This window comes from Oxyura jamaicensis, chromosome 8, assembly GCF_011077185.1.
Source record: "Oxyura jamaicensis isolate SHBP4307 breed ruddy duck chromosome 8, BPBGC_Ojam_1.0, whole genome shotgun sequence".
Lineage (NCBI taxonomy): Eukaryota > Metazoa > Chordata > Aves > Anseriformes > Anatidae > Oxyura > Oxyura jamaicensis.
Genome location: NC_048900.1, coordinates 14,721,820 through 14,745,362, shown reverse-complemented (window position 1 = coordinate 14,745,362; position 23,543 = coordinate 14,721,820). Strand labels below are relative to the sequence as shown.

At 35.5% G+C, this 23,543-nt stretch overlaps 1 protein-coding gene across 4 annotated transcripts in view; it reads right to left on the bottom strand.

The window, feature by feature from the left end:
• The window catches only part of TPR (translocated promoter region, nuclear basket protein), a 43,254-nt gene that overhangs the window by 13,294 nt on the left and 6,417 nt on the right, over positions 1-23,543 (bottom strand). For 3 of the 4 annotated variants that reach the window (XM_035333910.1, XM_035333912.1, XM_035333913.1), the window contains exons 9-39: positions 22,592-22,679; positions 21,930-22,070; positions 20,929-21,020; positions 19,924-20,121; positions 19,279-19,386; positions 18,563-18,789; positions 17,657-17,820; positions 17,093-17,232; positions 16,863-17,011; positions 16,408-16,570; positions 15,823-15,957; positions 14,912-15,052; positions 14,575-14,743; positions 13,936-14,102; positions 12,863-13,015; positions 12,042-12,158; positions 10,711-10,914; positions 10,444-10,628; positions 9,874-10,021; positions 9,386-9,523; positions 8,544-8,675; positions 8,097-8,227; positions 7,538-7,748; positions 6,616-6,762; positions 6,033-6,231; positions 5,207-5,412; positions 4,435-4,496; positions 3,276-3,484; positions 2,693-2,965; positions 1,868-2,016; positions 991-1,074 (exon numbers count right to left, since the gene is read on the bottom strand). In XM_035333910.1, coding sequence (XP_035189801.1) covers positions 991-1,074; positions 1,868-2,016; positions 2,693-2,965; positions 3,276-3,484; positions 4,435-4,496; positions 5,207-5,412; positions 6,033-6,231; positions 6,616-6,762; positions 7,538-7,748; positions 8,097-8,227; positions 8,544-8,675; positions 9,386-9,523; positions 9,874-10,021; positions 10,444-10,628; positions 10,711-10,914; positions 12,042-12,158; positions 12,863-13,015; positions 13,936-14,102; positions 14,575-14,743; positions 14,912-15,052; positions 15,823-15,957; positions 16,408-16,570; positions 16,863-17,011; positions 17,093-17,232; positions 17,657-17,820; positions 18,563-18,789; positions 19,279-19,386; positions 19,924-20,121; positions 20,929-21,020; positions 21,930-22,070; positions 22,592-22,679 — 4,830 coding nt within the window. The remainder of the gene's footprint in view (positions 1-990; positions 1,075-1,867; positions 2,017-2,692; positions 2,966-3,275; positions 3,485-4,434; positions 4,497-5,206; positions 5,413-6,032; positions 6,232-6,615; positions 6,763-7,537; positions 7,749-8,096; positions 8,228-8,543; positions 8,676-9,385; positions 9,524-9,873; positions 10,022-10,443; positions 10,629-10,710; positions 10,915-12,041; positions 12,159-12,862; positions 13,016-13,935; positions 14,103-14,574; positions 14,744-14,911; positions 15,053-15,822; positions 15,958-16,407; positions 16,571-16,862; positions 17,012-17,092; positions 17,233-17,656; positions 17,821-18,562; positions 18,790-19,278; positions 19,387-19,923; positions 20,122-20,928; positions 21,021-21,929; positions 22,071-22,591; positions 22,680-23,543) is intronic. The other variant, XM_035333911.1, reaches the window with a different exon arrangement.

Genomic DNA, 23,543 nt, shown 5'->3' with positions numbered 1-23,543 from the left:
AACGCTAAGAAAAAAAAAAAAAAAAAATGCATCAAGGAGATAAAGCCTCTCAAAAAATGAAAAAAATTAGGACTAACATACTTTTTGTAGCATTCAGGACTTCTGATTCAGGTAAGGTAACTAGATTTTGTTATTTTCCAATGTGACACCATAATGTTGCAAATTCTGCTGTAAAGCAGCAGAATTTAAAATAATCACATTGAGTATAAGAACTTTTAAAGAAAGTTTAAAGATACCTGTGGAATAGATGGCACACAGCCAGGACGTAGATAAACATCTAAATATATAAAGGTTATTGAGGGAAAATGCCTCACTAAAGACTCAATATCCACTACTACTTAAATGAAATAGATTCTACAACTCTACATAAGACTTTGCTAAGTTATAAAATTACCATAAATTACCATAATTTGTACATGGGTCTGAAGAGAAAGGAGATTAAATACACGTTTTTCATTTGTATTTGGCTTTCCTAACTCTGCTACAATGCGCATTTTAAGTTGCTTTTATTTTAGTATCTTTGTTTGTTGTTTAACACACCATGACCCATCTAATGCTAAGTTTGCTCAAGGATTTGTGAAATCTTTCTCTAAAATTAAAGCCAGAAAGCAAAGGAGTAAATGAAGAAATGAAAATTCAAATTCTGTTTTAAGACTGTGACACATTAAATCACTGTGTCTCAGTTTCACAACACAGAATTGGTATAAAGATACTCGGGAATTCTAAACCACATTAAATTACATTCAGAATTGCAAAACTCCATTAACATTCCCACAGCTACTTATGTAGGTATATGCTGAGTGCAATAAAAATTCAATATCTATCCTTGAACATAAGAAGTTTAAACTTGAAACAGTTTTAACTGCTTTCTATTGAAAATCTGAAAGACCTGATTTGAAATTTATTTCAAAAACGTTGTTTGAAAAAAAAAAAAAAAAAAAAGCTTATTTTTGCTGAAATTATAACTTTCTTCTTTTCACATATACTTACTTCTCCAATTGAATCTTGTGAGTCTTGATTGTATGTTTGAGCTTCTACCTCACCATCGGTGCTCTCTTCTGCTGTCACTTCCTCCTGAAAGACCATACATTTTTCTCATTTAAAACACATCATTAGTCCTAAAGTTTGATTCTTTAACATAGTAGAGATCATTATTATTATTTTATATAAAGCTTATATTTTCCCACAAAGATAATGGATAACGTTTATTATTCTCCTTTAGTTCTGTTTTTATGTAGCACCTGAAGAAATAGTTTTCCCATTCCAGTCCACTGGACCTATTCTCTTCTACATCGCTAAAACTTTTCAGAACCAGGAAAGAAACCTTAAGGTCTCCCACTCCATCTCCATCCTTTGAGCAAATTAAGTGATAATCTTCTTACAATCTTGCCCTTCTATGTTATGCAACATCCGTTTCCTACATCGTTCGTGAAGTGCCTTTGTCTTCCTTAACATTTTTCATGAGTTGTCTGCTGTGAGGTATCTCAAGTGCAATCCATTTTTCCAGGATATCCCAACTCACACAGTAATTCACATGCATCTTCTCTAAGCTTTTGCATGAAACTTCTCATCTTTGCTTTCTTGGCAGAATGACTGTAGCTACTGACCTTCTAGACCACATTTAAAAATATTCTAAATCCTTCCTCTTCAGTGCTAGAATATGGCCCCCCCTCTCTATCCACACTACAGCCAAGATTTGAATCTCCCATTGCAACTGCAACAACCTCTGCCTTTTATGATAACCAAATGTACTTGCCTTCTTTTTTGACAGAAGAAAAAGTCACATCAAAAATTAACTGACTTGCTCTTCCCATTAAAATCAACCAAAGTGGCAGAATAAGTAGTAGCATTTTATGTTCCTACAAACCTCAGGACCAACTCTCTGCATGTTTCTCATTTTCTTTGGAAGAGGTACATCCACTGTCTCCTCCGAAATTTGTTCCGAGTTTTCCACAGTGTTATCCTCCTCTTCCTCTCGTGGACGTTTAGACAGAGAAGAACTCGGGGTAGCTGAAACTTAGAAGAACCTCTCAGTTACTCTCAGAAGGAGAACCGCAAATGTAGGAAGCAGAAAATTTGGTATTTTACTCTGGAAGACCACTTCTTTTTCTGCATTGAATGATAACAGAATCAATTTCATTTTGCTGTCTCCTCCATCATGAAAATATCAGCCTCTTTGGTTACAAGCCTTACGTTTTTGGATCCATATTCACTCCCTAATTGAACCCCAATATAAGATTCTCAGGGTTATAGTTAAAATACTTTTTCCAACATTTTTGCTTCTGACAAGGGCACCTAAGAGTTAACAGAGTATCAGCTGGAAAACAAAAAAAGCAGTTTACAAAAGACCAGCTTACGTAGTTTACTAATGACTCCTAAAATTAACCTTGCTCCAACAGTATAGTGGAAACAGGAGCAGAAGGGTTTAATGTGTTAAAGCCCAACACCACTCTGGATTGATAAAGACATGAATTTTCATCTTTAAGGAATGTGGTGACACCAGAATTTCAGGGGTAACACTTTGGAATGTTCAAGAAAGGAGCCTACTTGTAAAAATTTGTAAAATTTGCAGTACACGAAGGGGAAAAAAAATCACAAGCAAATTATTTTTCTGCTAAGATAAACCTGTTTTGACAGTAGAGCTATTTAATATCAATGGTTCAAAAAGGTAGGCCTATAAAATGAAACCAACCTGTGCCAAACACTGCTGTAGAAGTGGAGGGCCTCTCTATTTGAGAGCTTTGTACAACTTCTACAATGGTAGGGGATGGCTCCTGATTAGCGGGCTCAATCTGAGGATGGCTTTGCTGAGTGGGCTGCACAAAAGCAGTCGCTTGAGTCTGCTGCTGAACAGTCAAGATGGGCTGAGAGAGAGATGTCTGAACATTAGGGCTGGTGGAACGCACAGATCCACTAGTGCTTCCAAAGACGGGAACATGCTCCACTGGTCCTTCTGATTGCATAGCTGAAAGGCAAACAGTAGTACATTCAACTGACTTCATATTATCTAGCACAGTTCACATTCTCCACTTCAGGATGCCCTGAACAGTCAAACTCAATGTTTCCTAGATTCAGTTAACACTGTTTCTCATACCTGTCTTCAGGAATTGAGAACTTACGAACACTTTGGTTGCTTAAAAAAGCACAAAACATAAAGAGATGCAGGGACAATGAAAGTACCTTCCAGTATCTTCAAACTAATAATTAATGAGATTTCAAGGGAAAGGTAGCATTTATGTTTACTGTAGATCCCTGTACTACCCTAAAATGCTCACCTTCCTGAGTCTCCACCTGTGTTGTAGGCATAACTGTGGCAGTTGGAGTAGTGGTAGGATTAGTGACTGTAGCAGGAGTAACCATTGGACGGATACTAGCTCTTGGAGTAGACTTATTCCCAGCTATTGCTGCAGCAGTCACTTTACTCGGAGTTGACACAACTGGTGTTGGCTTAATATTTGCTGTTGGTGGATCTGAAGTGCTAGCACTGAAAGACAGGATTCATGATGGTAGCACACATTTTAAAGCAGATTTTAAAATATCAAGTTTATTATAACCACAGTCATTTTTAAAGGTTTTGAATTTAAAAACCTGCAAAGACATAATGATGTCTTCCAAAATTTGCTAATAGTTTAAAATAAGAGTGACCCACTATATCATTAGCAGCATTTTGTCCAGCTTAAAGGCTTGACAGATTTCTTCAAGGTTAATCAACTACAAAACCGTAAGCAGATCAAAAGGAACAGTGCATAGCTCATACCATAAGCTGCACTGGGTCTATCTTATAGTCAGTAATATATCTTATACTAAAACTAACTGGCTCACTCAGTACAGAGCAATATAAAGTCTTGGTTGAGACAAGGATCAGCCAAATTCTAAAATGGCATTTTTAAACATCACAACCTTGGTTTAAATGAATGCTGTTGTAAAAATTAAAAGGGAGCTGGTTTTCTAAACTTAGTAATACAGTAATAATCTCCATTTTAGAGCTTGGTTGCTTTTTCATTTGATAATTTTATCTGTTAGTTGCCATCTATTTAGTGCATTTCTCAAGCTCGAGCTCTTTGCACGAGAAAGATCCCCTCCCTCAATAGGGGAGAGGTAATAATCAACTGTACTACTTAAGGATTCTTAGTCTGAAAATATTTAAAAAATATTTTATATTCCCCAAAAATCATGTTCTGGTGGTTAATATGACAATTCAACACCTAACAGGATTGATTAAATCAATCAATTTATTAAATATTTTTTTTCTTTATTGATTAATTGGGTCTGAGAAAACAGGAGGAACATCATTTCTCAACCAGTATCTTCCAAGTTGCTAAAGATGATTTGTGAAAATCAGTAGTTTATTAAAAAAGAAGAGCACATAGATAAAGACAAAACCAAAAATTCCCAAATACAAAAGCTGCAAAATCCCCAAACCCGTTAACTCACATTCCTCTTTCACCTGAAGCTGGAGTAGACTTGAGTGAGATCTGTCTCTGCTGTTCTGGGACCTACAATATAAGATGTAAAAGTATCATGCCATATAAGTATGAGACAGAATGAGTGACTTTGTCAAACACTTCAGCTGACAGATCTCTTCACTAAAAAATGTTTTTTATAACGTTAGCATACCTAGTCAGATTTTGTGATTACTGCAAGTTCTCCAAAGTAAATCAAACTAGTCATACCAAATATATAAACCAACTCAGTAATTTCTCAGATCTTTTCAGATATTTTTTGAAGCTATTGAGACATTCAGTACTGTCAAAACCTGCTGAACAGATGTATGAAAATAGAAAAATAGAATACAGAGTGCAAACAGTTTATTGGCTGATTCACAGTGAACAATACAACGATATGCTTGCTAACACTGGGTATTTTGACTCTGGCAGGAAACAGGTTTTAAATTAAGTTCTGCATCTTTACTAAAGCCACCTTACATATTTTCAAAGCAAGTAATCCGGTGATAGCAGAACTTGAATAGTGTAGTTTGTTGGGTCATTGCTATTTGTTTAAATTTATTTATTAACAAGAATTTCCATCTTTTATTTAGGATGTTTAGAAAAAAACACCTTTACCTAAATATTCCCAATAAATTAATTACTGTATAGATAAAAGACAAACTAATGATGCTAGTGCTAAGAGCTGTTGTTGTAGTTCAGTCATGGAACATAAAAGCAGTTTATTTCCTCTCACACAGCTTTCTTGAACGATTTTGTACCTTATTTGTAGATTCTGGTGGCTCATCTCGCTGTTCATGGTGTCGCTCTTGCTGTTCTCTAAGCTCCCTTTCAAGACGGCAGATTCGACCTTCATACTGTGACTTGAGCGCACTCATCCGCACTTCCAGTTCAGTCTTCTGCTCTTCTAATGAACTGCTCTTTTGCTTCCACTCCTCATTTTCTTTTGTTAGCTGTTCTTTTGAACCTAATTGAATAGGAAAGAATCCAGTCTTGCCACTGTAAAACTGCCTACTCTGCATACTGGATGTCTGTCGGTTTTAAAAGGTTACTGAAATATTTTGAAATCCTAAAAATGTTAAGCTTTAGAAAGAGATCTTAAAGGTAAACTTCATGTGCCATTTTTCTATTTAATTGCAATTAAATAAAAATAAACACAAAATATACAATAAATATATCCAACAAATAAAAAAATGAGCAGTTATAGAAGGCCAAGATTTTTTCAGCAAGTTCTTGCAACACTTTTCCTCTCAACATCAATTAAAAATAGAATTGGTATGTTTTGTACCTGTACATTATGGAAAGGCAGGAAAGAAGGGAAGAATTACCAAAGCAGTCAGTCTAATCAACAAGATGGCCAAAAAAATGGCTGGCCAAACTATGGCAAAATTTTAATACCCCCAATGTACAGCTTCACTTGTATCATCTCCTTAAGGAATTAAAATTTCCCATTTTTAGAACAATTCTGTAACGTCCAGTCAAGAAAATATTTTAGGAAATCTGTCTAAATACTTTCCACGGGAATAATTAAAAAGCAAACAAACAAACAGAAGATGACACCTTAAGCACATGAAAAAAATACAATACCAGCTAACTGTGCAATTTTCTGTTTAGCTGCAAGCAGGGTTTTCCTAGTTTTCTCTTCCTTCTCAGTGATCTGCTGCCTAAGCTGTTCTTCCTGTGTAGCCTTCTCTTGCAGATCTTGATGAAAACGAGCAAGTTCTGATTGCAGCTGTGATATCTGCTCCTGAAGATTTCTAGCTTCAGTTTCTTTTTCTGCTATATTCTATAGAGAGAGATTGGCCACAATGAGCTACTCCAGCACATACAGTCTACAATGCTCCACGGTCCTGGCCACTGTATAAAAAACTTTTAATCAATAACAACAAAAGGAGTCCAGTCCTCTCTGAATGCAATGGCTAAGAGAAGAGCATTTTTTCCCCCCACTTACTTAGTCCAAGAAACAATGAGAGACACTAGACACTGGATTTAAACCAGGTTTAAGGTTCATCTTTCCTGGCAAGGTAGAGGCATAGCTTGGTCATTGCACATTTGTGTGCACATAGATTTATGTGTACACACAAACACACACAATGACATCCTCATAGTCTTCAGTTACTTAAGATTGCAGTACAATACAGTGCTTTGAAATTGCTCACTGTGATCTTACCTTTTGTAAACTTTCAACCTGATTCTCCAAAGCCTTTGTCTTCCCTTCAGATTGGCTGAGAGAGTCTTTCAGCTCTTGTACTTCCTGGGCAGAAACTTGTTCTTCTTGTTGTTCTGCAAAAGACTGAGTTGCTGCTTCGGCAACCATCTGAAATACGTCAAGTGGTATAAGGCTAAAGGGTACTATCCAATTAGAATGTTATTGCTTTCACAAGCTGCTTCTGCATGCAAACGAATCACTTAAGTTCTAGACAAAACATGTTCATGGAGTAGATCCTCCTGGATACTTTGCCAAGGCAGAAAATAAGGAGGTGATTTGTGACAGCCAACATAGCTTCACTAAGGGCAGATTGTGCCTGACAAATCTGGTGGCCTTCTGCGATGGGGTTACAGTACTGCTGGATAGGGGAAGAGCAACTGACATCATCTGCCTGGACTTGTACAAAGCATTTGACACTGTCCCCATGCTCCCCATGATATCCTTGTCTCTAAATTGGAGAGGATGGCAGGGCACTGGAGGGGATTGTCCCCCTCTGCTCTGCTCTCATCAGACCCCACCTGGAGCACTGTGTTCTTCCCAGCATGGTTTGGTGGAAGGTATCCCTGCCCATGGCAGGGGGTTGGAACCAGATGATCTTTAAGATCCTTTCCAACGCAAACCATTCTAGAATTCTATGAAAACACAGGTATTTTAATGAACTCCAATGTTCTATTAACAATGCTGCTAATTATTAAATGATATACAGCTTATGATTTGTGGCAGTTTCTGAGCTAACAACAGAATAAATGATGTAATTTTCTGCTTTTCTCTTTACCAGTAAGTGTTCATGTAATGTTATACTAAGCAAACATGAAAATCATTAGCCAGATTATACTTGAATCTAGATGAATTTCTTTGCCAAACAAACAAGAAGTTCATCTACCTTATCATGCTGTGCTTTCAGCTCCTCATATTGAGTCTTATATCTGCGCCCAATTTTCTTGACCTGTGTTATAGTTTTCACTTTCTCTTGTATGTCAGCCACTTTAGTATCCAGTTCTTTCTGCAAAGTGTCCTTCTCTGTTCTTATTTTAGTTACTTCCTCCTTCAGGTTCTGAACAAGATTCTGGCTTGTAGTCAAGGACGCATTCGTTCTAAATGGCAAAAGATTGGAAGGAGATGCAAATGAGATATTTGAAACAATACATTTCAATACTGCTCATTAATGTAATACTGTGGGTATCATCTGTAGTGAACTATGTTCTCTAGGACTTTGCAGTACAAATGGATAATGCACTTTTAATAATGCATGTTCAGTTAAGAGAGAACTTCAAAACAATTAATGTTTCATTTACATATTATCAAGCTACAGTAAGAATATGAAAAAGCTACATTGAGATAGTTAAGAAAGTAAATTTCCAGTTGGCGCTTCATTATAAATGAAGCTTTGCACAAAATGAGGCTTCGCACAGAAGTTTTTACTCATTGATTAAATACTGAACCTGGCTATTTCTGCTTTAAGCCTGCCCGTTTCTTCACTCATTTGTTGTATACGCTTGGTGTTTGCCTCCTTCTCTGAAAGTAGCTTGCGATATTCTTCAAGATCAGTGTCCTTCTGTTGACTCAATAAATGCTGAAAGGTTGACAAAACAGTTTGCATTTTCAGAAGGTGATTACACAGTTACACATAGAAATTTGTTTTTAATTAGAGTTGCTGCTTTTGTATTTTGACTTGGACTGTCAATGAACTAGAATAGCCTATTTTAAAACTGAATTAAAAAGCATTGCTTATGCAAATACATCTCCTTGTTTTTGAACACTTTTTGCAATATAGCTTACATTTTTTGTTTTAAAAGAGCTTTTAGAACTTTTTTTCCAAGGGTTGATAATTTATTCTCCCCACCCTGCCCTCCCCCTAGAACACCTTGTTTTAAAAGATGCATTCCCACCTGTGTCCGGGCTTTCCAGCGTTTGACATCTTCTTCCAACAACTTTTTCTCTGCTTGCAACATTCCACTTTTCTCACTCAATTCAGCATTAGACTCCTGTAGAGGTAGAATGTCTGCCTCAAGCTTGCGTACCTGAAAAAAAGGATAGTTGGGGATTAAACTATCTAGATCTTTTAAGACTGAAGAAAATGGAATATGGTAGGCCTTGAACAATGGTGGTAAGAGGTACAGAGAGATCAAAAAAAAACAAACCCAGCACAAAACCACCCTCAAGAAGTAATGATATAGCTTCTTTTCCCACTTGCTCCCCTTCAGTAGCCAACTGTGTGCAGGGAAAGCAACGTGGAGCAAAAGTGGGGTACAAGCCCACAGGGAAAAAATTATAAACACACCTTCACAATCTCAATATTCTCACTTTGTACCTTGCTGTAGGAAACTGATTATCAATTATGTATTAGAAGTCAAGCAACACTGCACTGGATTCTATCGAAGCAACCGGTATGCAAAAATGGGAAGAGGAAAGTATCTCCCTTTTAAATTCTTAATAAAGCTATGGACTGCTTTGTATCTATTTCTGTCACGTTTTTCATTTACCTGTTGATATTGTTGTTATAACTTTAGCCATTAAAACATGCTGATCTTCTCTTCCATTTAAACGAAACTGAACTTTTGACTTTCCAATACTCTAGGTGAAGTAGTGTCTTATAAAATTCTCAATTGAACATTTCCTCTTTTGTTTATGATGTCAAGGAATAAGCCCAGTTTAAATAACTAACAATGATATATCCAGACATTAACTGTCTGATTTGAATACATGGAAACAAGTGAAACACAGTACTAACCTTTGCTTGCATTTGTTGTAGCTCTTGTTCTAGCCTCTCCTTCTCTTCTCTTAGCATCTTGTTGGTTTCTATCAGTACATTCATGGTCTCTGTTTTTTTCATTAATTCTTCATGCTGTGCAATGGTTTTTGCTGTTACCTTTTAAAAAGATTGAACTTACTCACTTGCCTTGCTTGCATATACTTACATACTGGGACCCAGCATCACACTCTTACATAGATATTGTGGCATTCCTTATGTCACACACGTTCAAAACAAGTAAGTATCACTAACAAAAAAGGATTGGGAAAAACTCAGAGCAAAGATCTTTATTCTCCCTATTCATGTGTTTTTGGGATTGCCACACTTGCTTCACAGGACCCAGAACAAGACCCTCCATTTGGCTATATACCAACCCCAGCTTACCAAAGGCAGCTAATGAGAGAAAGTAGAACACAGAGAACAGCCCTCTACTTACTGAAATCATAAGCAACAACATCCAACCATACCTGCACCTTCTCTCTCTCAGCATTGAGACTGTCTTGTAGTTCCTGGAGTTCCCTTTCAAGGTGTTCTACTCTTTGGCGATAACGCAAACTCTCCACCTGTGCCACCTCAAATCTAGTTTCTGCTATCTCCTTTTCTCGACGTATAAATCTGCAATAAGAAAATGAACAAAGCATTACGTCAATGAAAATGCAAGGTAAAGCATTTTAAGTTGAAGAATCTTATATATGAAAAACTACTGAGTTCAGAAAGATGAAAAAGAAAATCCTAGAAAAAATATTCTAGAATAATTTAGATAAACTAAAAACCACAAGAAAATAATCCCTATGAAACATGCCTGCCAATCATATTCTTCTAAAGTCTGCTTTAGGTTCTTGTCAAAATTGACTCTGTTTCTTTATAGGAGTAGAAAGAAGTCTCCTTTATTAGTTAGTGATGCAGGACAATCTCTACCAAGTTAAAGGGTACTTACATTTTACACATTGTGCTTGAAATATAAAGCAAGACAGAACTATTTAATTTGGCAACTGAATTTATAACCACAACCAGACGGAGCTTGGAGCTAAGTTTACCTAAGAATTTCTAAGATTTGTTCCTGGGATTTCCCTTCCTCGTTGAGAGAAACATTCAATGCGGATGGCATGGCTTCTTTCATAGAGGTCACCATCTTGTCACTCAGACTTTCCAGTTGTTCATGTAATAATCGATTTTGTTTTTCCAAGTCCTCGCAGCGGGATGCAAGTGTTGAAGCTTCATCCTACAACAAAATGGTTCAATAACTGAAACCTGTATAGACTGGTAAATGAAAACACCTACTAGAACCATAAAAATGATCATACCTTCATCATTCTCTCTCTCTCTTCCCAGGAGGCTTTGCACTCTAGCAATGCAGACTCAGCTTTCTGAGCAGCTTCCTCAAGCTGCTGCCGTACTGCTGTATTCTTGGCAACTTGCTCTTTAATAGCCTGTAACGCTTCAACATCAGCAGCATGAAGCATTAATTCCCGTTCGTATTTATTTTGAGCTTCAGAAGCCATCTTTGCCTGCAGAAAAAAGTAACAGATTCTGATATCCTCAATGTTACATTTAATATGTACACAGAGATTCTCAAATGCTAGACAAAATTAGTGACCACTAATGAAAACCACTGGCCAAAACCTCTGTCATTTTCAAGTACAAAAGAAATGGATATTCTTAGAATGGTTCCCTTAAAGGAATTATTTTTAAGAAGAGTTAGAATTTGTAATTATTTCCTTTAGTGGCTAGGAGGAACTAGTCTACAATCAATCCTCTTGCTGTAGATTTTACATAGATGCAATGCAGGAATTCTTCCAAGAACATCTATTGAATAGGCAAAGATATTTACCATGAGGGTAAAAAGCTAAAGACAGACTGCAGTCATGGTATTAGGTAAAAAAATGGAAACGCCTGCCTATTAAATTTTGGGTTGGATGAACCGACAGCTAAAAGTTTTTCTCTATCCTTTACACTAATCAGAGTTGCTGGAGTTCTCACCTACAGAAAAGTAGATTCACTGTAGAAACATGGTTAGCAAGATAATCTTATCAGGTGCTGCTAAATATATTGCCTGCAGTTTTAAAAAATGACAATTATCTTTTGGGTTAAAAAGGTATTTTCCCCATTGTTTTGTTGTGTTTGTTCTCTTTTTCCTTCCTGACTCAGGAGAGGGAAGTAGAAATTCATTAAAAGCAGTTAATTACTTTCCACAATCAATCTTTTCATAATGAAACAGACATTAGAAACAGCAAGTGGGTGGCACCCCTGCCCATGGCAGGGGGGTTGGAACTCAATCTTTAAAATCTTTCCAACGCAAGCCGTTGTGTGATTCTCTGATAGCACCTTCTATTTTTTTTCCTTCCTTTTTTTTTTTTTTTTTTAATATGACAAAAACTGTGCCTGCAACACTACGTTACGTTCAACATCAGTTTACTCTGTAACACCACAATGTCTGATAAGGTGAAACAACAAAGCATTAAATAAGCAGATGTTCACAAAATAGGAAAAGAATTGTAAGAACATCTTCTCTATCTGTCAGTCACTGATTGGAAATGCAACCTTAGAAAATGTTTTGAGTTCTAGTAAAAAATGATGAAAAGCTTATATTAATTTTATTAATGTTGGCTAAAGTAGGCAAACATTACAAACATACTTGTTCCTGGCAGTCACGTCTGGCTTGCTGTTCATTATTTAGAGCTGTGCTGGCTCTCTGAAGGGCTTCCTGAACTTCTGACTGCACGGTTGTAAGACTCTTCTTTAGTTCCAATAGCTGTAGTGAAAAAAACACAACCAGACAAAACAAAACTTAAAGACTAAATGATAAAGTATTTCACAGAATGTTGAACTCTGCAAGGCTTTGAATGTAGAGAGCTATGAGTAATTTTAAGCTTAAAGTATAATTATTTTGTAACAAGTTGAAATGTAAAATGAAATACTTCTATGGCTCTGACTTATAAACACTCAGAACTCTTTCCTGGCAGAAGAATATTACTGTTCTTCCAGAGTCAGGCTTGAAGCAATACTAGCTGCAGTCATCATGTTTCTTTCAAGACCGGTAAGAGCCCAAACACAGAACAAACAAATTAAGGCAAAGACTGCTCCAGTTTTAGGGTATGTGAACATTACAAATGTGGTTTTGGCTATGTTGCAAAAATATTTTTCTGAAACATTTCTCAAAGGTTTTTACTTGTGTTTTTCTGCAACTAGTGCTCAAAGTTCAAGAGGACGGTAACAGTTTTAAATACACCACCACCCTAATGAAGCAAGAAACTTAATGTACTACTCATGTTTGGTCATCTCTCAAATTTAGTTAGTCTTCTGAATATCCTGAACTATTTATTTTTGGACACTACTACACTGTATTGCCTCTACAGAAGGGAGCAAGAATAAATCTACGTTTAAGAAGTTAAGTAAAAACATATTCTTGCAGACTCTTTAGAAAGGAGTTTAAGTGAGGTGGTATTCGATGCATACCTGTTGTTCCATATTCTCCACAGCCTTACGTTTCTCCTCCTGAAGTTCCTGCTTTTCTTTCTCTGACTCCATCAACTTCTTTTCCAGCTGTGCCTGATACTCTGAAGATTCCTTCAGACGAGCTTCAACAGCTGCACGAACTTCCTCTGTCACCTTCATCAAAATCCATCACAAGAGGTCAATATTTTTTGTCTTATTTTGCTTTAAATATGGTATTCCAATGTGAAACCAACATTTTAGTAACATTTTAAAGCCACAGCAGGTATTCTCAAGACCTAATTTAGAACATCACTAAAAATGTTGAAAATCACATATAGCACAGAAGAAAGAAATATTTGTTTTTTTCAAAACTGCAATACAGCATGAAGTCCATCTAAAAAAAGTTTTAGGTGACTACATTCAAATACACAGAAGCTAGCATATCTTCTTATTACACGCTGAAGTCTGCAATACTCATAAAGCAAATAAAGTTACAATGAGATTTTTAGAGAAACAGAACACAGACCAGAACAGAACAGGATACTAGACATTCTGTCATCTTCTGATGCTGTAACTTAAGTAGAAAATGAGAATTCTGTTTTCCTGCTCTTATTTTGACATGCTGAACAGCTTAGAAGAAGGGGCCTTGTTCACCATTAACATGGTGAAGTATATGACAGAAGGGAGACCACATAAAGAATGTTCTCTTGCATCACTGAAGACCGTAACATTTTGATGGAAAAGGTAGGGATTTAACTGCTTTTGACTGAGAGCTTATTAAATTTTTTAAATCACTGATCACAGTGTTATAGGAAGAATTCCCCTCTTTAGAAGAAAGACATTGGCAGAGTACAGCTGAGTCAAACATATGAATCAACATTTTAAAAATATGTTGCAAAAAGTTTTCTCATCCCTAGAAGTATTTTTAATCAAGTTGTCTAAAATATGTTTTTTTCTACTTTATTTTGGAACACCTTCTAAACTAGCTTGAGTTTCTTTGCAATGCAGCCCATAATTCTACAGACTACAATACAAACCAAAAATATCATCTTTCGTTTTGCTTTATTCAAGAATGTTAGATGTTAACTACTTACTTGTTTTTCCTTATTAAGGGATTCCTCTAGACTAAGAACCATGGCCCTGTACTGTTCCACATTGTTAGAACTAGTCTTGAGTCTTTCTCTCAGGTCATTAACTTGTTCATCAGCTTGTCTTAGTCGACTTAGAAGATCATCCACATCTTCACTTGTAGTAGGCTGACCTATAATATCAGAACATACTGTTAACTGTGGAAGCCCAATGCAGCTTTTAAACCACTGTTCTATTTAAAAACTGAAGTCTTTTGAGGATAACAACAAAGAAGAAAACAATAATAAAATAAAAAGATTCTCACAAAGCTTCCCTACAGAAAGTTGTCATCCCTAATCGAAATAGAACCTTAGAGTAAACAATTGTTTCACAAAAATGGCTTTTTAAGAATAGGTAACATTATAGATGGAAGAGCCTTAAGTTTGGCCTTTTTTTTTTTTCCCCCTTTTGTTTAAATTGGTCTGGACTGAGATTTTACTTTAAAAAAATTATCCTGGTTATCTTTTGCTCAAATCTGTGGTTACAATAACAAAGAGGTTTATTATTTAGAGTACTGATCTCCTAACTCTAAATGATGATTTTTATCATTCTGCTGAGAGCAGTGTTTAACATAAAAAGAAATTATATGTAGGAAAACATCCTACCTTTCCCTAGAGCCCTCTGTGATGACTGAGATGCTAGCTGAGCCTCTGTATTATTAAGTTGTTGTTTCAACACTGTAGTTTCTTTCTGGGCATTCTTCAGAAGTTCCTTTGTGTTAACATGACGGTTTGTCTCAGTCTCTAGTTGCCTCTTAAGATCCAGGATATGAACCTGAAAATAAAAGATTTTTAGACTTGTATTTAATTCACACATGACATGAAGCCCCAACATGTTAGTAAATTTCACATATGAAAAACAATACATTGTAGGCTAGCAGAAGCCATGCAACTCAGGCTTTATTTTCACTAAAGCAATTATAACATTTATAATTATACTTGCCTCTTGATTTTTGGAAAGGGCATGTCTTTGTTCAACCTCATTCTCTAGTTTCTTCTTTAGCTGAGATATCTCACGCTCTAGCTTTTCTATTTGATTATTGAGTCTTTGTTTTGTTTCTGTCTCAGACCTCTCCAGTATTCCCTGACAAAAAAACATCACACAGTATGCTTACAACACATTTCAAAATCTTTTTTCTGAATTACTGCAGTTCATAAAAGGTTACTGTCACAACAATTCTCCTATCCACAACATAATTACTGCACAGAACAAGAAATAAAAGGTAAACATAGAATATTATGAACAGTCACACTTAAAAATTATGACTTAAAAATTATGACTTTTGAAATATTCTTTAATAACATCAATACAACAACAACTATTAGAAGAAAATCCATTATCTAAGCAGTCCGATATTGGGGATTAAAAAACCAGAAACCTACTACAGAAATAGGAGTCAGTCACATGACAAAATGTGCAGCCTTCAATATTTAAGCTGTATATAACTAAGTACACTTTAAAATAGAAAACAGAATTATTAAAAAACAGGTAACTTAAAACAGTATAAAAAACTACCAAGTTGGGCATTAGTCAATTTTATTGTTATAAGAATTAATATACCTTGTTTTCTTTGTACTTTTTTTCCTCCCTATTTTACTGTGAAAACCCTGCTCCTTATCTCAAAATTCTCCTTTTTATATGTGGATAAAGTACTACGTATCATAATTCATGATAGGAATGACAAACTTACTAAAACAAGTTACTCAAGTAATTTACGTTCAGTGTCAAACTTGTAACCAAAAAAATACCCTCTTTCAGAATAAATTCCATTAACGCTGAAGTCAATTTCAATTGTTATTTATTGCTAACTCTGACAGATAGACCAGATCTAACATATCAATAATACCACATACCTGAATAGTTCGCAAATTAGTAAGTAGTAAGTTCTGTCCTCTTTGTTCAACCAGTAAAGACTCACGTTGCTGAGTCAAACGCGCATCTGACAACTTCAAGATATCCTTCTCTTTTTTTAAGTTTTCTGCTCTCACCTTTACGATAACAAATAACAAGAACTTAGTTATCAATCCCAAATCTGTTTGTTGATTTCAATTTGGACAATACTAATTTTATCGTCTGTTAATACTCATGAAAAAAACAAGTGTTGTATGTAAGATTACAGACTGTAAATTAAGATTTATGCAAATAGGCCAAGAACTATAAGAACATAACTGTTTTACTAATCTCTGTTTTCTCTGTAAATATGAGTTTTGAAACACCTTGTACATTTCACTCTATCTTTAGTCAGTACTTGAGACTTTTTCTGGAATGTTACAAAGGCACCCATAAATACAATGACATACATATAAACAAACTTGTACAAATGTAATAGCTGGTGCATTTCAAAAATCCACGCAATCAATTCTGACAGTTTTTAATTGTATGAAAAATCCTTCTACAAACTTGGAATATCTGAGACTATAATACAATATACTGCTCACCTCCGCCACAGCCAGTTTTTCATTAGCTCCCCTCAGGTCTTGAGTCATAGTGTTAATAATCTGCTCTTGCTTCTGAGTTGTTGCTGTGAGTTTCTGGGTTCTTTCATGCAGAGATGTTATTTCTCGACGATAGCCTTCAACATTATCCTGTAGCATCTCATAACTTAGAACAAAACAAAGTATGTTTGCGACCATATTTTATTTTTATTTATTTGTAAGAGGCACACAGCTATGTTTCATTTTCACATATGTGAGTTTTCAGATAGCCTTATGTGGCACACTCATCTAGAAAGTATGTTCTTGATCCCACCTTCATGACTTTGTGTTCTTAACAGATTAGACAACACTAACATTTAACTGACAACTCTTCCTGAGCAATCTGCATCAAGCAGTCAACGTGACTCTATTGACAAAGAACACGCACATATGGTAATGCAATTAAATAACTGATATACCGTTTGGAGGCAAATTCCAGCTGTGTAGATATCTTTGCATTTTGTGACCTTAATTCTGTGACCTGCTCCTGAAGCTTTTCATTTTGTTCATTCAGCAGCTTGTCATTCTCTGCTTTTTCTTTTTTATAGTTCTCAAAAACTTCCTGCAACTACATCAAAGAATAGACGTTGAAGTGCTTACAAAAGTAAAAACTATGATAGTTTTCTACCGTGTTTACTGAAAAGAATACCTGCTTAAGTGCAGCCTTAGCCTCCACTGTCTCCACTGACTCACTCATCGACACTGGAGCAGGAGTTGACATGGCCTGAGGTATGCTTGAGCGCTTTGGAGTAGATGTAAGAGAAATCTCCTCTGGTAACATGCCTGATGCTAAAAAAAAAAATAAAAAAAATAGGAAGGGTAGAAATGGAAGGGGATTTTAAAAGCAGCAGTTGAATGAATGTTTGCCAAAGCACCATATAACCATACTTAAACACAGCTAAGATTACCATGTTTCCTAGGAAAGCCTTGGACATTACTGAGAAAGCAACTGGTTGTCCATTCTTTTTAGTACAACATGCTACCAGATCGCATATGTAATCACCACTACAGCTCAGTCTTTGTGTGGTAAGTTATTACACTGCACAAATAGAATCAGGTGCCTAAATCTAAAGTATTGGGTTTTCTAGTGAGTAAAAGTTGAATACCAGATTAACAAGTTACTGGTAACATTTTAGCGTCATCACTGGAAGCTAATAACAAATGAGTTTTATTTCTATTTATTTATTGAGTGGTACAGAAACGTGAAGCTTACCTTGCAAAGGAATAACAGCTCCTGTGGTCTGTGCCAACAATATGCGGAACATGTCACGCTGACGAACTATAGACTCGACGAGCTGCAGCTGATGATGACGTGATTCACGCAGTTTTTCTAGCTCACTGAGAGCTTCCTCAAGCTGACTCTGAAGCTCAGAAATTCTGAAACCAAGACCAGTTATTTTTAGTAGAATACACAGAAAAGTTTACTAAGATAACACATAATACTTATATTTTGCCTTCCAGTGTACACTTACTACATCTTTGAAAGGCTAAGCATCCCTGAGATTTTTGAGAAAACTTCTGGGAACATTGGCCTTTGGTCTTGACATTTTATAGATGACTAAAAGAGTGTAGGTCTCTTCCACGACAAAGCAGAATACAGGTAATTCTGCTCACGTAAGTAACTTCAAACAGTAGTGTGAACAGAAAATCATGCTACGAACTTTTTTCATACAGAATTATATTATCTGTGGACTTTATAGCTAGTGAAACAGATGTGCACATACTCACATTTTTCTCAGCTAACAAGAATGAAAACTTTATCTTCCTTGTTTGAAAATCAGCTCAGAGTATAACTACATTTGCTGAAAAGAACATTCAGTGAAGTTTTTCAATGACAAATACTTTTCTTGAACAACACATTTTCACACAAATCTTTTTTCAAGGATTTTCACACAAATCTACTCCTATTATAATAAGACTAGCATTTCAGTGTGTGTTCTTGCATCTGTGGATTGAAAAAAAATGTTCCTTAATTGCCGTTACGGATTACATAGTTGTTCATTAAGCATATATGCACTTAAATATACATAATCAGTAACAATAAGAAGCAAAATGTACGTGAATAAATCCCTGTTACTAGTTAGTATAAGCACTTTACTAGAAGGAACAGATTATTTACTTAGATGATGTTGTTTCTTGCTCTTCTTTTTCTCTAGCTTCTCCCAGCTCCCTAAGAGCTACCAAAAGACGCTGATTCTGCTGCTGAAGTTCTTCAATATTTCTGTAAGACACTAGATGTTGAGAAATTACTTCAGAAGAGCTACTGATGTCAGCAGAGCTCACTTCTTCATCACGAATCACATGATTTCCTCTAGCTTCTTCAAGTTCCATTAAAAGGACACGAATCTGGAAGAGAACATTCTAGCATAAGACTTGCACACAGCTTTAGAAGTTTGCTCTGAAAAACGGTATTAGAAAGTGTTTGGAATTATATTTTTTCTACAACACCTGAACTATTACTATCAACACATCCTTGTAAGGTAACTGCATTACAGAAAAGTTTGGCAAAAGAAAACCACATCAAAATTGGAACTATTCTTGGTGTTCCGTTCTTTGAAAATATCACAGGACATTCCAATCAAACAAACAAAACAAGCTATACTTCAGTTTTCCTGCCAGATGTTGACCAGTACTATGCTAAAGCAGCATCCCTTGCATCCATAAACTTACTCTAATTTAGCAGAAATGTAAATACCGCATTGTCCCAAGGAGATTTTTTAAATAGCATTAGGGCTCTCATACACAACTGTTCCAAGCAGACTTCAGAAATACAGTATCATATTAATAAAGAACGGTGAAGGGTACATTTTAAAGCCATAGCAACTTTTGTTCTACCTGTTGTGAAAGGTCTTTTACTTGTATTCCCAGTCTCTGGTTTTCTCTTTCAAGCGTAGAAGCCTGCTTATTGGCTTTATCAGCAGCCTCCTGTAATCGCTGGATTTCCTGCAATTCAGAAATACGAAGCAATTCATCCATTTCTTTCTAGAAAGATATGTCAATAGCTCTCTTCAGCTAAAGTGTGTTACTTCAAGAAGTAAAGCTTTGGAGTTGCACTCCAAAGGTTAAACTCCACTTATTTAGGAATCAAAAGCCATGATGTTTTATGCTCTATTAGCGTGTATTAAAATTAATAGGAACTGGGCACCAAAGTGTTTTTTTTTTTTTTTTTTTAATTTTTTTGACAAATACTGGTATTCGGTTATAAAGAATTCTACTTTCACAAAGAATTGGAGATAAGTCACTGCATTTAAGCCTTCAATGTAATAATTGCTGAAGAATGATGGTTCTGTGAAATACAGCATATAGGAAAATAAATCTCAAGCTAGAAAGTTCAATGGACATTTTCCCCCCAGCAATAGGTGACCAAAAGATCTAGTTTATACACATAGGATTAAGGAAGGATTATACTCAGGATTAAGGGACTACAAATCATTTTCTTCAATATTTTTACACACTCTTTTCTCCTTCTTTTATACTAACCTTCATAGCTTGCTCAAGCTTTGCAGACAGACTAGCAACAGCTTTTTGGGAACGCTCAAATTCTTCACGCTGACGTTTTAAGATTGGTGCTTTGGCTTCCACCTCCTGCACTATTTCATCCAAATATTTATTAATTCTCTTATTCTCCAGCTTTTCCAAAAGCAACTGATCCTGAGTTTCTACATATGCATTGTACAGCTGCAACAAAAGATGTTTTTAAAGACATCTGTCCAGATGCGTCAAAGAACCATTGGTAATTACACCATATTGCTGTATAAAATTTGACTGCTCATAAAGTAATTTCTTCAAATAAATGAGTATGACAAGTAAAATATTCTTATGAGTCATACCACGGCAAAGCAATTATCCCTACTAATTTTAAAACTGCTAACATTTATAGTACAACTGTATATAATAAAAGAATAATAATATATATAATAAAAGACATGCAACTGTATATAGTAAAGTAATAATAATATCCCATAACAGGGATAAATCTCAAGCAAGGTTAAGACTAAAGAAATATAAAAAAAGCAGCAAGAACAGAAAACTATTTAATGAATGGACAGAATGAGCAATAACTAAAGGAAAATAATAGTTCCATGGCTATGTTCATTTTTTCTGCAAGAATAAGCCAATGCCACAGCAAAACAAATCTAAATTATGCACTTATTCATAAAAAAAAGGAAAAAAAAAAAAGGAAATTGAAGAAAAGCTCCTATCAAAAATCCATACAGAAAATAAGTTCATGTGCTCAAAACACAAACAAACAACCCTGCAAATGTTTTGATATACCAGGGAAAGTCTGTCATTTATGTCGCATAAACATCCCAAAATCATAGCTAATAAAGCTAATAAAATCCTCAAAAACAGGATTTCATCAGCTTCATTCAGGCATTACACCAAATGCTAGACTGTACATGACAGTCTATATAATTTTGTTATTAGTGCATCTCTGTTGGCTATTCAAGGGCCTTGAAACTTGAAGAATTTCTTCTCACTTACCTCTGTTAATTTCATTCCAGGTTTGACTACTTTAGCTACTGCTGCAGCAGTGGGAGACATAGCTGCCAGTTCTTCCTCAGACAAGATAGCTCCTGAATAAATAATCCCACCAATTACCATTAAAAAGTTGCAGTAATTCCCATCTTAAATATTCTTTATTGATATAAAGAGTGTCCTCATAAACCTTTGCACTTTCTTAACTACTGTACATGAAGTGATCGTATTTTAACTTCTTAAGGTTACTGGTACAAGAGTTTTCTGCATTCTATATGATACATACACATGTGCAAATGATTGATATTATATTTAATATTCCTTTTCATATATTATCAAGTCCTTTGACCAATTTAATTTGAAATGATTAACAGTTTTTACTATTAGACTCTTAAGACTTAGATCATGCCAGAAGGTAAATAGAGATGGCTGAAGCAAAGCTTAACATCATTTCTTGGCAAACTGCAGGAGGTTTAGAGTGGCAAAGTGCTTGTTGACTTTCACTACATTAACATACAGAGACAGCAAATGCACTTAATGCCTGTGTTCCTTTCTGCTCTATTCTCTCTTGCTCATAATTACCTTCAATATTACAAACGTTCAACAAATAGACTACTCTTTACAAGCAGAGCAGTTAATACTGAGCAAGATTTAATGGTAAACAAATTTAAAGACTGGCGTGTCTAGTGTTTTTTTGTTTATAAAGAGGAAAATAAGAATAGTGTACTATCCCCGCTCCACTCTCCAGAAAAGCATTACAAGCAGGATGATTCAGCCTTAAGGAAAGTATTTTCCTTTCCATTTTCTTTGAAAAGGTATTTCAGATTAACAAAACAACTTGAGAAAACATTTTGGTAGAAAAATGCATTTCTGTCAGGGGAAAATTATTATATAATTACCAAATATAAATCTCTATCTATATATAGATATAAAAGCATAATAATTTCATGGTAGACTGGTACAGATAACATGCCTGAGGCTTCATGTATTTTAGCTCTTGATGTTACCTTTACGTTTCGTTGCAGATAGAAGATCGTTAGCATTCTCTAGCTCCTTTTCCAGCTTACTGATCTTCTCTCCCAGTTCTTTTTCCATTACAGCTTTTGACTCTTCCAACTCAGCCAAATGCTCTTGGGTTGCTTTATTAGCTAAAATTAACAAGCAATTTGTGGTTTTTGTTTTCCTTTTTTTTTTCCTTTAGAAAGACCAAAGTTGGCATATGAACCTTAAACTCCACTTTGACTTTTATATAGTCTGCAGAAGATCACGCTGAGAAGAAAACTCAGTAGTGTGACAGAAGTTAGAACTGCTGCCTATCACCTTTGCATTGAATTGGGATAAAATAATAACTGCCCATTTATCAACAAAATCTAAACCTAAAAAACTAAGAAACCAAAATGATGAGATATGCTTCTCTCTCCTAAAAATCCAAAGTAAAATTCCAGGTTTGTTTGAAGATCCCCCTGCCCACACATGCCTTCAAGTGAATTCAAATAGTAACATGGTAAAATGGTAAAATTTTGTTACAAAATTTGCTCTCTCTATCCCCCAATCCTAGAGATTATCCCTTCAGAAGTGCTCGATATCTATCTTTCAATAAGTCAGCTTAGTTATGAAGAAGGAAAAAAGTTCTGTTCCTCCCATTTGCCATTTCTCACTCAGAGCTTACCTTCCCCTGCTTCCTTCAGAAGCTTGTGCAGCTCTTCTACCGCTCCTGTCAGTTCATTGCTCTTTGCCTCTGAGTCATCAGCAGCACTCTAAATAAAAGCATTTTATTTAAGCTTTTATTACATAGTAAGAGCAACTATAGAAGAAAGCCTGAACTGACCAAAAAAGTTACAAACATACAGATTTTTGAGTAAAATACTAAGAGATTCAGCTGAACTGGACAAGTGTTTCCACTTGAATTAACTTTCACTTGATACAAACTGTCTGAGAGCAAGAAGTGTCAGACACTGATACAACAGAACAAAACCAACTAATATGTATGCTTCTATGCCATTTAGCTGCTTCATAGGTAGTGCTAGCTTTTTTTTTATTGAAGAGCTGGAACAATATGAAGAAATTTTCAATGTTCAATTTTGATCATTCTTAAAAATTTTAATTTTTCAAAAATCTTATATAAACAGTTTATGTTTGCTCCCAATTAAAGATCTCCTGAGTGCATGACTTCACGATACTTCAGCAGTTCTGCAAATCCATTGGAAATAACTGAAATAAAGTTGAGAAAAGTCTCAGAGTAAGCTCTCATGTGAGGACACTAAATCTGGATGCCTTTAGTATCAAGTCAGTGATTCCAAACTTACAGTGAAACTTATGTTAAGTAGAAGGCAAGTATTCAAGCCCCTTCAACCCAGTGTTTCTATAATTGAAAGAAAGCAGTAAAAAACAACCACTACCAAACGAAAAGGTAAACGGTGATGCATGGAAAAGTCAGCTATTGATTGTTAACTGAAGGGTCATCAGCTAACATCTGATCAGACACAATATTAATGCAGAATTCAAGCATTCTATTGCACTTAATTCTAGGTGGGCATTTATGCATGAAAACTCTGGAAACAGAACTAATTAGCCTGTGAACCTGACATGCAAACTAAAGACCATTCAGTTGGCCTCTTTAC